General features: G+C 40.9%; 1 protein-coding gene across 4 annotated transcripts in view; it reads left to right on the forward strand.

The window, feature by feature from the left end:
- Window positions 1–1,477: 1,477 nt before the first annotated feature.
- The window catches only part of HTR2A (5-hydroxytryptamine receptor 2A), a 31,956-nt gene continuing 16,190 nt past the window's right edge, over window positions 1,478–17,243 (forward strand). For 2 of the 4 annotated variants that reach the window (XR_009818597.1, XM_061994766.1), the window contains exons 1-2: window positions 1,478–2,823; window positions 7,509–7,709. Coding sequence is in view for 3 of the 4 variants with exons in the window: in XM_061994766.1 (XP_061850750.1) it covers window positions 2,409–2,823; window positions 7,509–7,709 (616 nt within the window). In the remaining variant the exon portion in view is untranslated. The remainder of the gene's footprint in view (window positions 2,824–7,508; window positions 7,710–17,243) is intronic. The other 2 variants (XM_061994778.1, XM_061994789.1) reach the window with 2 other exon arrangements.

Below are 17,243 nucleotides of genomic sequence, written 5' to 3' on the forward strand. Positions count from 1 at the left end.
TGAAACATTTCTTACTAAGCTCAGCATTTTCAGCTTTTTTCTTTAATCAGCTGGTATTGCCCGATAGTCTTCTGGCCTCACCCATGTGATTGGGAAATTTAAGTACTGTGATGACTCATTGTTGCCTGGCTGCTCCTGTCCTGCTGTGGTGGCTGTTGATCTGTGCTCCGCTGGGACCAGAACTGATTTCCAAGGAACTTTCTTGTGAAAGACTTTCTGTAACAGTGCCTCAGTGATCTGCATTGGCTTTGGCAGGTTCTCTGAGACTCACTTTGATAAGGTTTTGACTCCTGACAAGACTAGCTAGTGTCAGATGAGCTGTAGCAACTCTCCATGTGTTTGCAGCCCCCTGGCATGTGTAGCAGGGTTAACAATGCTGCACATAGAGCTGAGCTATGGAAGCACACTCAGATGCTGTGGACCCACTGGGACCCACCAGTGCCTGGTGACACTCACACCTCTCTGAGCTCTCACTGCAAACTGCCTGAGCTTGCCTATATAAAATCATTGCCCTCTACATGAGGGAAATATGAAATGTATTTCAGGATGGGCGGAGGAGTAGAGGACCCCCTCAGCTGACATTTGGACTACTGTAAGTCTCAGAAAATCTGGGAGTAGGTTTAGTGTTAGGTGGCAAATTGAAGAATTGGCTACTTCTTCATCTGCTTCCTGGCAGCAGAGGTACAAGGTAGAAAAGATGGAAAACTGTTTTGTTTCCTTCTCTGCTTTATACCATTTTGGTTTACTGAATTGCTTGATTTGGGACACTCGTTTGGGACAAGTTGCTGGAGCTGTTACATCCACCTCCTGACAAATGAGCATGACATCAGAGTGACTTCAATATTTTACTTCAATATTTTATGACTATCTGTTGCAAATTTGATTAACATGTCAGCACAGACCTGGAGTTTGAAGTTAAAGGGAATGACTATTACTCCTTTTTTTTTTTTTAAGGCTGGCATAATGTCCCCTCTACAGGGAAAAAGCTTCACACTTACAGTTTTCATCTACCATCACAAGCCTTAGATTTTATGTCTTTAAAACCTGCATCCTGTAAAACACTGAAATTGCATGCAGCTGTGTTTGCAAGCCACCCTCTGAAAATGGAAAGCGTGCATTGAAAAAGCACCCAAGCAAAGGATCTCAAAAATACATGCTGCAAATGCTGCTAGTTTACCAAAAAGACCCTCTTTGGTCTGCCCTCCCCTGCTCTCCTCTGCCGTTGCTACCTTGCAGTTTGTGACATACAGATAGTGGGAGGTCTGACAAACCGAACAAGGCAGCGAGCAAGAAATTCCATTCCCGGTGAAATCAGTAATTCCTCCATGCAGGCTGCTTTTTCGTGTGTGCTTTCTTTTGTGTCACTTCAAGAAAGGCTCTGATATTATTATTACTTTAAATATAGCTTGCCCTGGGGCGGGGAAACGCACAAGGAAAGAGTCGACAAGCAGCCTATCTCTCAGAAGAAAAGAGCAAGCCTCACAGCACAGGAACTGGCTGCACTCAAGTGGGCAGTTTAGAAGTCAAAAAACTGTTCTAAATATCACCATTTCGGAGGAGGCTGAAGAAAAAGGATACGAAACTGGCTAAACACAGAGAAGAATATGGTAAATCAGGGTACAAAGTGCACCTAATTGGAGTTTGAGATTGGACTCTGAAGTACAACGTAAGTCTTCCTTTAAATTGCTTTTTTGTTTTCTTTTTATCATCACAGTATCCACTTGTTTAATTTCCATTCTGGAGCCAGGCTGGGCCAAGAAGGTACAATTAGCTATAAAAATCAGCATGGAGCAGGATATGTGAACTCTGATATAAGACTGAAAATGATACTGAACTACAACAGAAGCTAGAGACTATCAGCCATCCTATGGAAGATGAACTATAAATAAGAGCATATCTAATTATTACAAGAGAAAGATGCTGGATGGAATCTTTAATCAACTTTCTTAATAGGGAAGCCACAGTTCTGCTGTTTTGTTCGGCAAGCTATTTTAATACTGCTGTGTTTAAAACTGTGTGATTACAGTTACCAATAGCAATAAGATGTAGCTCCAGAGGGGAGTCCTAGTGGTTGCAAAAGTTTTTTTCTCTTTTATTTCTCCAACATTTTTGCTCTCTGAAGCCTCAAGTACACATTCTGTATCCTACAGCTTGGTTTTACTTTTCAGATGGCTTTTCAATGTATGCCAACACTGGACTTCCAATGGAACTGAAAACAAAACATTGCAACTTTCTGAGTAATTCTGGTATGTTTTTCTACATCAGTCTAGTGGCAAAAACAGTGTCAACAAAAGATTGTGCTCCCTCAACTTCTGGTGTGGACAGCTGAGGAATACAAAGCCTAATGGTGACAAAGGGTGGTAATTTCCTATTTTTCACTATTTATCTCACTGATTTTGGGCTCAGCAATGGATATTCTTTGTGATGAGGAGTGTTCTGCGAACCCAACTTCAAACTCTTTAATACAAATAAATCATGAGAGAAGACTCTACAGGAATGTTTATGGAGCTGGAGAGATTAACATATCACATCTCTTCAACTTGACTGTGGACTCTGAAAACCTAACGAATCTTTCATGTGAAAGTAACACAAGTCCACCGTGCTACTCTTCCCTGTTTCAGCTTTCACAGAAAAACTGGCCAGCTTTACTGACAGTGATAGTGATTGTTTTAACCATTGCTGGAAATATACTTGTCATCATGGCTGTGTCACTGGAGAAAAAACTACAGAATGCCACTAACTATTTTCTCATGTCACTTGCAATAGCTGATATGCTGCTGGGTTTCCTTGTCATGCCCGTGTCAATGCTGACCATATTGTACGGTGAGTATTAGCTGTGTAACCTACTGTATGTGTTAGAGAAACTTTGAACATTGCATGTACATGCTGTTGTTGTTGCTGTTATTTCATTCTCTTACCACACACACAAAAAAAGTGATCACTCCATACAGCTTGAAATACATGTAATTGGCTCATGGATGCAAGAATAGGTGAAGTACTTAGTCTTTTCCTACTTTGTATTTCTAGTTTCAAACATTTCAAATACAGTCTAGAACATTAGTTTCTTGCTCAGTTGCTGTATGAATTGTCTCAAAGTGTACATGAAGATGCTTTGTTCTCTCTATTCTTTTATTTTGTACCCCTGGCTCAAAACTTTCAGTATTCCTAATGAGAATGTAGGGTCCTGCCAGTTACTTTGCTCTGTAAGTATGCACAGAAGTACTAATGACTACCTCTTACATTCAAAGTAGGCAACCCCTTCAATGTTTCTTAATGAAGTAATACAAATGTAAATCATTTCCTTAACACCAAAACCCTGCTTAGACATTGGAATAAATACTCTGGGAGTTAAAAAATGGATGAGAATTAGTTCTACCTAATTTTTTAATAACATTTACAAATGCAAAACTATGATTTCTTAGGATAGTTTTTAATGAATTAAGTGAATAATGACTCACAGTTCAGACTCTTGTAGGTGATTAATATCAGATCTTCTCATTTTCACCACAAACACCTGCAGCACAGCTCACGTAGAAAAAACAGCATGTGTTCAGTACCGATATTGTCAGGCTGTTATAATCCCTAAACTTGGAGAAATTACTTTTCCAGTGCTGCAATCAAATTGCTATAGTTAAGGAGAAGCCGGACAATGTCAGGAGAAAAATGTGGTCGTTGGCAAAGATTTCTGTTGCTTCACTACTTTGGGATTAAAAGTCATGAGCGTGAGCTCGCAAGTTAGAGATTTCATTCAGAAACTGGAAGTTCATTTCCCGGTGTCAGTATTTCTACACGGATTTCCCTCAGCAGCAGCTGCAAACTGTATTTGGCACCAGTGGCGGTGTAACGTTGTGATTTACTGAGTTAGTCAGTGATGCAATTACCTTTGGTGGGAGAGACAGCGGAAAAGAGAGCAGCGGGAGCAGGAGTCGTCCGATGGGTGAGATTAACGAAACCCTTTTAAATCCTGTGTGATTCCCTGAGACATGCAACAGGGACTCCTGCTGGCCAGGCTCCGCTGGCAGGGAAGGAGCTGCCGAACGCCTCTGCTCAGTGACTGAAAGCCACCGCTCCAAAATGATTTTGAGGTCCTGATGGGATTTCCAAAACCCTTGTTCCAGGGGGTGAAAGACTTCATTGCTCTCCTTTGGGATCATTGTCAGAGAGGAGTAGCAGAGCACCAAAAGCAACGGGGGAGGGAGTGTGCAGGCTTTGCTTCCTCTCTACTTGCTTTTTCCCTTGCAAGCTCAAGAAAGGGAAATATTTGTGGGGTAACTTGGGATGAAAAATCATCTGCTGGTGCATACAAGTATCAGAACAGTTGTCTTGGTGTGGTTCACTATCAACTTCCAGGACAATTAGAGACAGTGCAGAGGGAAACTTCCCCTTACATGGGAGCATTTGCTGAGTCTCAGCTGCCTAGAGAAAGGCCAGGATGCATCCAACATCAGCCACATCACCTATGCTACAGTCCTGAGCCCAAACCAGGGGCTTTTGCATCTACATGGCTCTGCTAGAGTGCTTCCAAGGATGTGGAACAAAGGTGCTCCACCACCTTCCCTGCAGGCCCCTGAAGGGTGACTGTGGCTGTTTTGCTCAAAAGAGAGATTTCCTTCTCAAAAGCTTTAAAGCTACTGTGGACAATTCCTATTCGAGTGCTCTGGACATATCAGCCACATGTCAGCCTAGCCTACACCCTTTGGGCCAGGCAGGCTTCTCCAGCCACACAACAGCATGAGCCTCTGCTAGAAGAAAAAGAAGACACTCACCAAGGCAGACCTGCCCATAGAGCAGAAGAGTTGAACAACAGCACTTGTTCCCACCCAAACACACATTGAGAAACAAATGCCTGTTGCTCCTCCTCTCCTCTCCTCTCCTCTCCTCTCCTCTCCTCTCCTCTCCTCTCCTCTCCTCTCCTCTCCTCTCCTCTCCTCTCCTCTCCTCTCCTCTCCTCTCCTCTCCGCCTTACAATATTTCCATAGCCTTTCACTTGAAACAGTTTCTCTCTTCTAGCTTGGCCACCTTCACCTGTTTGCTTCCTCACCTGCAAGGCTTGGTGAGAAAGTATTTCTCGTCCCCTGGATATTACTAACCAGGTAGATGAGGAACAAAAACTTGTCTCACCTACCTGACCTTCAGCCTCTCAACGTGAAAATGTGCAGATACACAAGCATCACTTGCCTGCCTCTTGGACAGGACTCCCTGATTGAGCTCCTGGACCTCATGAGTTCTCATGGACCCCATGAAATCCTAGACCTTGTAAAACTTTCCCTGCCTAGCCAATCTGTAAGTTGCAGCCACATTTTGGTTTTGGTTTGATTCATTTCCCCTTGGATATGGATAGCAGGGAATGGGACAGTGGCCAGAGCATAGCACAAATCTGTCCTGTGCCATGTGTCACATAAAATGTCCCAAGGCTTTCCTGGAAGATGTTCACTACAGCCTTCTGAACTCTTATTTCATCTACAGTTGGCTCCTTTCACGCATTTCCCCCTTTCTTGGCCCTGTAGTCTCTAAAGTAGCTTATCTGATGGATGCTGTTTTATCCCTACTCCATCTGGGTTTAAAACAAGGACAAGATGTCTAGAAGGATATGACAAATATGTTCCCAAAGGCCACTAAAGCAAGAGAACAGATGCATGTTGTCAAGTGTAAAAATACTTTACTGCTTTTGACTGTGTAAACTGTCCTGGCCTGACAGAGAAGGGAAGACATGCTGCTGGCAAGACATGTCTCTGAAAGCCAGCCCTCACGGAACACACTCTAGAGACTGGATTCCCCATTGAAAGACCAGCAAACAAGATAAAACATATCAATAAATGCTGTATGACTTGTCAGGGTCAGCTTATATTACAGCAGTTCAAGAACACCAGAAACAAGTCTCCCTAGTGCTTACTGAGACTAAGTTTAATCAGGCACAGACCTAGCTCCTCTCCCTCTCTTCCTGTTGTTGCAAATTTTGTTGTCCTCTATCTCCAAATGAGACAGGCACCCTCCAAAACACTAGCATGTCCTCACAATACCCAGCTTTGGCACTGCCCACACCACACTGTCACTGGCACCTTGAGTAATAGGCTCTAAATTAAATCACAAGATAGGACATGGCTGACTGCAAAACTTGCTCCAAGGAGCATTGTTAGTAGTTCCCTGCAGGACTAGAAGGGCCTTTGAATGTGGGTCCTGCAGCGCTCTGCTTAGCCTGGGGCTGCTCAGTACTTCTCCTAACAACTGATACAGTGTATAGAGTGTTAGCTTACACAGCTTTCCAAAAGAACCAAGCTGGGAGAGCTTACAAGCACTCACAGGGACAGGATCAAAATCATCAACAATCATCTGGACCCCTGAAGAGAAAGTCTAAAATGAACAAATAACATTCAGTGAGGATAAATGCAAAGATAACCATTTAAGAAAAAGATATCAAACCAAATACTGCTGGGGAAATTTGTCTTCAGGAATGCTGAACAAGATCTGGCTGTCAAGATGGATCATAAGCTAAGCATGCGTTACCAGTATGGTATTTTTACACAAAAGGCACTCATCATTCCAGGTTGTGTAAGTAAGGACATTACCTGCAAGACCCGTGAAGCGATCTTGTACATTGCTTAGCAAAATAAGAGGCCTTTGCAAGGCTGCCAAGTCCTGTTTTGGTCACCAAACGATAAGCAAGCTGTGGATAAATTAAATAGATTCCAGGGCAGAGAAACAAGAAGCACAACAGTTTTAAAAGCATTGTCTGTAAGCAAAAGATAAAGGAATCGGCTTTGCCTACTCTGGAAGAGAAAAATTAAAAACTAGCCAAGACCTGATAGCCATCTTCAGATAGCTTCCAGAAGGGACAGCAATCAATTATTCTTCATGGTTAGTGGAAAGAACAAGTGAAAAGAATGGCTTAATTTGCAGCAAAGAAGGTGTAGGTTGGATATTGGTAAACACTAACGCATTGCTCCTTGAGGAGTCTATCAAAGCCCATCGACACAGGGAATATCCTTATGTAAGTATGTGGTAGGTACCTAAAGACAGATGAGATAAATACCACTGATGTGGAACAAGATACATTTCTTTCTTCAGCTGCCACTAAATCTAAAGTTTCCATTTCAGAATTGAGGCGGCTTTGCATATCAGCAGGTGTTAATAATGCAGTAACTATGTGGATAAAAAGCCCGAAAATAAAATCGAGAACTTGCAGGTTCACAATGACAAAATTGCTTCTCTTTTTATAGACTCGCTGCCAGAAATGGTTAATTATAACACCAAGCATTAGCATCATCCAAATAGAATTAAAAAGAAAAAACCAGACGCTGCTCGTAGCCCGGGAAAGACGCAGAGTTAATCTCAAAAGCTACAGTTAGAAGGCTGCAAGCAAACAAAAGGTGTTTCTTAAAAGAGTGTCAGGCAGTTTCTATTAAAGACATCATTTGCTACCAGCGTCTACTGGAAGGATATATGCACTAAGACAAAAAAACATGTGAGTATGTTAGATTCTTAGCTGATGCCAACTTTCTCTCGTGCAGGATACACATGGCCTCTACCCACAAAGCTCTGTGCTGTTTGGATCTACTTGGACGTGCTTTTCTCCACTGCCTCCATCATGCACCTCTGTGCCATTTCACTGGATCGCTATATTGCCATTCGAAACCCCATCCATCACAGCCGGTTTAACTCAAGAACTAAGGCTTTTGCCAAAATAATTGCTGTTTGGACCATATCAGTTGGTAAGTGAGGCAATATTTCAGCATGTAATTGCAGATTTCTAGCCCTCGAGAGGTTTTGACATATATTTTGCAGTCTAAAGCTGTATTCTCCGCCTGCAATATTTTGCTTGCCACAGTCTAAGAAGTGCTGTAATGTAGTAATTATGCCATGGAAATCAACGATGACAACAGGAAACAGAGGAGGACTGAGCAGCACTTTCACTGTAACAATACACATCACTTACAGGAGTACTGGATTCAAGATTGTTTTAAAGATGTGTTTATTTCTCATATTGATTATCCATCATTACCTTAACATCTGAAAAGAAAAAATGACTTCAACTGACAAAAGAGGTTTCCTTGTTTTATCTACGTCAGTTGTTCCCAGCTCCTTATGAGGGCTTAGAGATGTTTCTTATGGGCAGATTTTTTCTGCCTTTCTCAGTGCATAAGGTAGGGTTATTCATGCATCCTATTTAAGAGGCATTAGATACACTCTGTGTAGACCATAAACAGGAGAACTTTTCTCGTAGGACAGTTCAAAGTTTCATCTTCAAATATATGCCTTGGATGACTCCCTAGATGAATCTCTCTGCACTGGCAAAACCCAGTGGGTTGAAACTAGGCATGGGAGTGCCACTCTTCCATTCCCATGGTGGCAGCACCCTCAGTCCAGAGCAGTTTCACAGTGAGGGAGCTGGGAAGAGCTTGGTGCCTGATGCTATCAGGGATTTCCTCACACACCTGGGGCTGTGGTGCTCAAACATGTTGAAAGCACAGTTCCCTTTCAGCTCGTCTGGTTTTGTAGATCCCCTGAGCACTGGCAGCTCACTTATTCGGAAGCAGAAAAAGATTCACTGTCTTGCCCTGTAAGAGATGAGTGTTGCCAGCAATCAGAGATAATTAGCCACTTCCCTGATTAATACAAATTATTGCAAGTGGTAACTGTAGTCCATTACCATTCTTCCAAGGGGAAGGGAAGGAGATGATGCCTAACACTGCTGCCTACCTGCTGTTGCAAATTGTCTCCTGGCCTCTCCCTTGATCCTGGCCCAGAGTCTGAGTAAAAGCAGTCCAGGATTTTCATGACTTAAAATAAAAAGAAAATAACATTTCTACTGCACAGTAAGAAATAGGGGGAGCCTTCTCTCAACAGGAGGACACTTCTGCATCCTTCAAGATGTGGTGAAGTTCAACAGCATCACAGATTGCTCCAGGGTGCATTCAGCTGATCAGATGCAGACGTCTAGCGTAGGCCAGGTGAACTCCACCCTAGAAATATCTAGCTCTCAACTATAAAGGAAGCTTAGAGTGATTCAGATGTAGGTGTCTTCACTTAGATTAGATGAATCATACCTTATAACTCTGCTGTGACTTTTTCTGTCTTGCTAAGTGCAACCCTTCTCGGTGCATTCTCCATATGACATAAAAACTTTAATTCCTTAAATTGGTACATACTGTGTGTCCCTGCATTTGTGTGTGGTGCCTGTGTTTCCTGTGCCTGTGTATTTCATGTCCCTTTTAAACATAAATAAGTTCACAAAATGATCAGAATGACCATTCCAGGGGCAAACCAGTGATCCGTGCTGCTCACCATATTTCCTTAGATAGTGGCTCACTGCCAGAGTATTAGAATTAGCTCAATATTAAAATGAATGCAGAAAATATATTATTTAAGCCCCAATGGTTAGAACATGGTTCAAGTCCTGTAGCAAGAGTATTTCGTTCTTTGGGATCTCAATATTTAATTTCAAATTAGGACTGTTCTTTGCAGTAATAATGGATAACAACCATTGTAAAAGCACCTTTTCTGCTCTCCAGACAATTTTCTTTTAACTGTGATCAGATGTTATTTGTTATTACTATGGCAAATAATAGCAACACAGTCCCTATTTATACAACACTGAAAAAGACAACTTCCTATTTTATTGGAAAGTGCTCAAGTGAGGCATGAGGGGAGAAGACAGAGTCCTGCTATACTGCAGCTGGATAAGGACATATGTAAGGGAATGGTGGATGTTTGGAAAATAGGTAGACTCCATCTCTTTCACACGTCAAAGGTCATCAAAACATCAAGTAGATTAAATACATAACAATGAATATAGGCAAGCACACTGAGTGTGCAGGAACGAAGAGGTGCTGAGCTGGTTTGCTAGTCTTGCAGAAGTAAAGGGCATGGGGAGAGAAGCTGAAGGAAAACATGTCCATTCCCAGCCTGGCAAATATGTCATTAACAAGCTCTGGCAAATACGATGTGCTCCAGAGGACACACAGGGAAGCAAACAAACAGCAAGTTGTAAAGAAGCTGCTAAGCTTGTCATTGCCAGGCTGGACTGAGTTTGCACCATGATATAATGCTATACTGATAGAATAAAGAAAAATGGTAGTGTTACAAGGAAGCTGGATAGGTACCAGATCACCCATGCAACCTACTGTCAGCTGATCATTGACCCTCTCCTCCCGATCTGCCACAATCCAACTCAGAATAGACAGGAAATGTGCTTTCAATATCATTTACTAATAGGAATCTGAACAAAGAGGTGCTCTATGTATCATTTAGCAGTCTCCAGGCTCTCCGTGCTACTTAGAATGTCAGGGCTATAAATTATTTAACTCTTTGCATTTTCACACAGCTACAGCTGGCACAGTCGGTGTCAGGCAGAGTGTGCTCTCTGCAGTACACGCTGGGGCTGCTCTCGCACTGACAAATTCAGAAAGGCAGGAGTTTCTCAAGGTTTTGCCCTCTGGCCTCAGTTAGATATCCTTTGGCTTCCCCTTGCTCCCACAGTTTGACTCCAAGCTGGTGCTCTGAAAACTTTCGTGGTGTATAAGATGGAGGGTAAAACGCAAGAGAAAGAAATGAAAGAGATCATGTTCACATGTGTAGAGGTTCTTTTTACCAGAATATGGGGGAACCTGCAAATCAGAGACCAGCCACAGCTCCCTCACTGTCAAAATCATTAGTCCATCCTCTTACATAATCCTCCCTCCAAGACTGCTTTACCAGTCTGAGTCCCAATCTATATAGGCTCTGTTTGTGTGGCAGTATCCCACATCCAGGTTATCTTTGTAGCCTTGTCTGAATCTTTTCTAGTGTTTCTATATTGTCTTGGAGACACTAACTCCTGTAAATACTTCTAGATGATTTGTGGGGCATGTAGAAGTTCTTCTAGTGCCTTCTACTTAACATCTCTTTCATTTTGACTTTAAACTTACCTAAGTAATAACACTTTCATTCACTAATTTAAAACTTTCCTTTTATTCACTAAATTCACAAATGTATTCAGTGAATTTGATCCAAAGGCCAGTCAATCAATGTTCTTCCTTCTATCGGCTTCAGTGATATATAAAGTATTTAAAAACAGAACAAAAAAAATCACAGATAATTTGATATATTTGACTTCTGAAGTCATTACTTTCTTAGTTTATAAAAAAAAAATTGGACCAACATTTGGTTTTGCATTTAGTGGAAGGAGAGAATATAGCCAGCAGCCTTTCTTTCACTAGACCAAGTAATGCCACAGGCAATTGGTTTAAAATGGATTCTAATTACTGAAACAGATTCTAATCGTGTCTTTAATTCTTAAATCATCCAGTACCCAGAGTGGCTAGATAATTAGATTATTTGTAGCTATTGAAAGCAAAAGCCCATTAAACACTGAAAATTATTCCATTTGTTTTAAAGCATGGAGGTCATTACTGACAACAGGTGTAAAAAGCCCAAGCATTTCCCCTTCCCAGAAAAAAAAGGAGTTGAATTTTGAATAGTTTTAACTGCAATATATAGAATTGCAAATAGCAAATTGTTCTGCAAGGGGCCAACAGTGCATCATTCTCTCCTTTAAAAAATCCTGGAAAGGGATACATAAAAGTCTTACAGTCATGAATGTTAAGCCTTTATATATATCATTCCTCAGTCTGTATTTCTTTCTATTCATCTGTTAATGGTCTAAATAATGTGAAGTTTGATGAAGCCCAAATCCTCTTAGCTGAGTTTCCTCTTCTCTTATAATTTCTCACTCAGCCTACACATCTGTTCACTGCCTTCAGGCAGTCTCTCCTCTCCCCAGTCACTAACAACTTAGATTTATTCAGTACTTCTCAAGCAGAAAAAAAGTCCAAAGTGGAGCTGGATGAAGCTGGTGAAATATCCCCCATTGCATAATTCTCTTAAAATTTTGCCATTGCTTTCAAGGTTTCCAAAATACAGAAATGCTGCAGCATGTGAAGCAATGTTCTCCAAAGCACAGGGTGAAAAAGTTACCTCTGGGTGTACTAAACAAGTCCAGTGCAACTGAGCCCTCAAATAATTTGGGAGTGTGAAGCTTTATGCTGACATAGAAGTTACACCTCCTTCCCATGCAGTCTGCAATTTCTCTGCATGACTTCTTGCTATCCTACAGAGTAAGAAAGGCCAGGGAAGCAATTTGGATTGGGAGAGTACAACTACCAGTGCCTCTGGACTGTGATTTGTTAACAGATGTGGCCTCATTCAGATCACTCCTCCTTCTCCTGAGAACGACTTTCATTTGAAAGTAATTTTATTTTCAAAGGGCACGAATAGCCAAGGGGCTGCAGGTTGGGAATCCCTGTTCCAAATCCTCCACATCCTCCATTTTTTCCAGATGACATAATTTGCCAGTTCATTCAAGTCTAATTTAGGGATGGCTTAGCACAGGAAAAGACCCCTTGATATAACATGGAATATATTGCCAAAATACATTAAATTGCAAATAATTACACACACCACTGTATTCCAACAACATAGACTTAAAGTTGAGCATCTAAATTTGGAAGCACTGGAGCTCAGCTTGAAACAACTGCTACACTACTCTCTTTACCATGTAGTCATTCACTTCTCTTTCATTTCTTCTCTTGAAAATTTGGCTTCGCATTCTTAGTTGTATTTATAATAATTTCATTAGTTAACATATCTTTATATTGCTCAATAGTCAATTGCAACAATTATGCCAGTAGAAAGTTCATTGCCTTACAGAGAGCTACACCAGCAGTGACAACTGATGAGTAAATGAGCATGGGTTGTCTGAGAGAAGTTAACATTCAATGCTGTGACGCACACTTCTGAGTTGGCTGGCACATGTATACTGGTTATGAGACATAAGATGGTATTTACTTTCCTGATTGATCTAAATTATTGTTGTATTCCCCATGTAACAGAATCCTTTGCTTGATTTGTTCTTCCCAGAAGAGTGAACATAGCCACCAGACCAACAGCTTATGACGTGTTTCCCTCTCCTAACTGTGAAGGTTTAAAAAGCTTACATTTTGAACTCATATATGGTTTTTTCATTATCTCAAAAGAACATGTTATAAACCTCATACTTTATGGAAAAAAATGCTCAGAGGAATGGTGATTATTGAACTGCTTTCTAAATTCTCCAAATCTGTAAACACAGAGATAAAGAAACAACATCCAAATATATAGGGCCACATTTCCAAACCAAAGACAATGAGCAAATTGGCATACATATGGATGGGGAAGAACACATTATACTGGCACATATGTCTTGTCTAATGCAGAATAATTATTATGCATACATGTACCATTTTCTTTGTGCAATTATGGATTGATCTAGGTGACCCTGCTTCTGCAGGGGGGGTTGGACTAGATGATCTCTAAAGGTCCCTTCCAACCCCTACCATTCTATGATTCTATGATTCCATGATTATTAGGAGGAGCTAAAGGGGTTTTTGCCTATGAAAAAGACACATATCCATTATGTGGACACCTCTTTTGCAAGAAACACTCTGCTTTACAGGTGGAAAAAAAGGAATGAGGACTGGTCACAACATTAATATGGGGTTTTTCTTTATGCTTTGGTTTTATTTTTAAGGGCAAGTTTTAAAACATAGAGCTATATTTTTAATAGAGGAGTTATGTGGAAAAAACATGGTTAGTCAAGGTACTGACTAAAGAATTTTTTCATTATCTTTTCCTTTCTTCTTTTTTTTAAAGTTATCTTTTCTTTGAAGACCATAAGGACCACATTCATCTTCCCCTTGAAGCTACTGGCAAAAAAGCATTAAGTTTAATTGGACCAGGCTGGTCCTATTATCAGATTTCTTTGAATGAACAAGTAACTGTTCATGGTTGGCAATGTGACCTATAATCAGCCAGTCTCTCTTTGTAGGATACGTCAGAGTAAATTGAATGTTTTGAGAAAAAAGGTAGTAACAGTACAGTGCCTATTATAAGTTACTCATCCTTCTCTGTAAGGCTATATTTTGTTAGTCAGCCATGTACCCATCACAGCATGCAATACATACAAGATCCTAGAATGGATACCCCATCCAGAAAGGGAAGGATGAGCCTAGGTCCTACGGCAGAATATTCTTTTTCTGTAGAAAGTGCTCATTTAAGAGTTGCAAATTGCAGAAAGAACAAGTTCACAGACCCGTTCTGATCTTTTTCCACAACAGGTCTCCACAACAGCACATGCTCAAAAAAGGATCCTATATTGACCAAGAAATAACTTGAGCATTTCTAACAGCAGGAACTGGGATTTCTGCATAGCAGAAACCACATGTAATATAAATGAGTGGAAAGGAAATGCACAAGGAATGATGATGGGATTTATGAACTCTGTCATCTGTACACTGTAATTGCATTTAATAACCTTCTGAACCAAAAATAATGCTGTTAAAGTAGCACTGTATTGCATAAAAGAAAGTGTCAAAAAAGACATTTAAATTCATTTTAAAATTATACAGAGCAATTTCACAGGTTCTTTTATGTATTTGAAAGAATTTATTTAAGCCGGGTTTTGCATTTTATAATGTTAAGATAAACATATCACAGAATTTTACCTTAAACTGAAATCCTTACATTTACCCCAAGTAGCAGGAACACTGCAAACTATTGCACACTAAGGCTGCAATTACCATTCCCCATGCATTTCTTGGCACATGCCATTGGCATCATTGCTAAGAAGAAGCGCAGCTAATAAAAGTCAGGGGTTTTGTCCAAGCTGAGACAACATATTCCTGATTACCTACAACAAATTTAGAAACACTTATCAGCTGATTTTTCCTATGATATCCTCCAGAGTCATTGACGAAAAGTAGGCTGTCACACTCCTACGACATCCTGAAAGCAGGCTGAGGCATTGCAGTAAAGGCTTTCTCTTCTGGCTGACCAAAACTGGAGCTCTGTTATTTCACAGTATTCGGCTCTGTATTTATGTTGCAAGTAAACCACAGCCACTGGGAAGCCCTGTTTCCTTTTGGCAGAACACCACCCTCATTATGATTTTCTATTTGATCTGAGATGTCAAATAGGAGTTTCAGGTCTCAGGTGCACTTAAAGCATTAAAGTACCCAAAAGTTTTAGGTTTAGTACTTCCTGGGTAAAACCAGACCTTCCTTGCATAACACTGCAGAACATGAACATTCAGAGTAGCCATTTCTTGTTGCAAGGGCAGTTCATATATTTATTTTTCAATTTCAAGGTGGTTTTGTGACATTTAGCAGAAAGATAAGCCTAGGGAATATGCTATAGCAACTTCATAGACACTTGTAGATGGTAAATATGGGTAGATATGATCTATCACTATTTCATCTCTTCTTCAACTCTGCCATCTTCTAAATGTGACCAGGGCACTGACTGATTGGACAGGACAAGGGGTGATGGACATAAGCTGGAACACAAAAAGTTATACTTAAACATAAGGAAAAACTTCTTTCCAGTTCAGATGAGGGAGCCCTGGCACAGCCTGCCCAAGGGGTTGTGGAGCCTCCTTCTCTGGAGGTTTTCAAAACTCGTCTGGATGTATTCCTGTGTGACCTGATTTAGGTTGGCCTGTTTTTAGCAGGGAGATTGGACTAGATGATCTTCAGAGGTCCTTTCCAAACCCTACCATTCTATGATTCTGTAGTTCTGTAATTGAAGAAAAGAGCAGTTCAGTCAGGGTGAAGGGCATTATCCACTGCGTGGGCACTGAAGCATAAATCACAGAAGCCTGAATCATGCTGTTCAGACCAGTGCAGTTCTCTAAGCTGCTTCTTATTCAGTTTTTCCTTCCAAATTTTCCATCAAATGAGGACATCTGCCCCAATATCTGTTCAGCTATTGGTACAGTCTATATAGTTTCATTATAAGTAGTAAGAAGCTGACCACTTGCTTAACCTGCAGCCTCTGTAAGCAACCACAAAAAGAGGCAAGGAGAGACAAAACAAAGATCTGGATTAAAGTAGGACCTGGTCTGAGCTCTCAAATATCCAGCAGAACTGCAGTTTTTGTTGTCTGTGACCTTGAGACTCAGTGCAAAATTTTTGCTAAAAAAAAATAATAATTAGTTGATCTGACAGTTGCATTCACTCTCCTTTTGAACTACACAATGAAGTCAAAGAGCACTGCTGGAGAGATCTCAGAGCGATGCCAACAGAAATCTCTGTTCAGTTCAGTGAAGGATTAAGGCAGAGTTAAGTAAATTGTCAGCATTCAACAAATCATATAAAATAATAATTAAAAGCCCAAAAGTGTAAACCCTGGGATAGCAGAGGATCTCCTTGCTTAGTGTTCCCCAGGAGCCATCACATTAGTTGCTTATGAGAGTGGAGTATCTAAGAGCTTTCCATAATTTCTAGCTTATTGCTACTAGATTTATGATTTATTTAAGCAGCATACAATAGGTAGCCTTGATGAAGCTTCCAGGAGCTTCATAGCCGAAAAGGCAGACTGAAAACCTGTGATATGGGAAGATTCTGTTACAAATGTATGGTATTTCTTTCTTAAAGCACAGCTATCCTCAAATCCATTCTCCTATGAACAATGAGCATTGCAAAGCCATCTGACAAGGAATGCAAAGAGGTCCTGTGCTAAACAGAAGGGATATCACAAGTGGCCGGAGTTGATCCCCCTTTGAGCTTCATTTAATTTTCAAAATAACATATTTACCTAAGCCAGTGACAACCATAAATTTGTAACTTCTATTGTGTAGAAATTAAATCACTCCTACAGGGAAGTTAAAAACAGCGATGCAATTTAAACAGCATTAACTGAGTACATAGAAAGTGTCCTGCTCTGCTGCATTTTGCTGAGTCACAGAAGTTGAAGGTTTGTCCATCCAGGAGATTTAAATAAGAAGGAATAGCAACTTGTCCCTCTGTGCAGAGCTAGGCTGGAGACTTGTGGCACCTCTTCCCATTTTTCAAACTAAATGTTCAGCTTTTCATCATCAGGTCAGTCACTTCTAATCACTGCTAATCACCATAGATGAAGTGATTACCTATCAGCCCACATCCCCTGGAGGAGAACATTAAACCTGACTTCCTCCTGACTCCCAGCTGGCAGCAGAATTGTAGCTGCCCCCTGGCTACTTTGGACTTTGGTTCTGCTCAGCCAGCAGCAAGCTGCTTCCTCAGCCTCCCGTCCACACACTGTACATCAGACACTGCCGTACTCTACTCTTTCCAGACTTGGGGATAGTGGTAAGTCTCAATCTCACCATACGCCAGACTGCAAATAGTTATTGTAAATAATAACACAACTAAATTACAGGGTGAGAGGTCTTAAAAAAATCTTTTTTTGTTGCA

The sequence above is a fragment of the Colius striatus genome, chromosome 1, assembly GCF_028858725.1.
Source record: "Colius striatus isolate bColStr4 chromosome 1, bColStr4.1.hap1, whole genome shotgun sequence".
Lineage (NCBI taxonomy): Eukaryota > Metazoa > Chordata > Aves > Coliiformes > Coliidae > Colius > Colius striatus.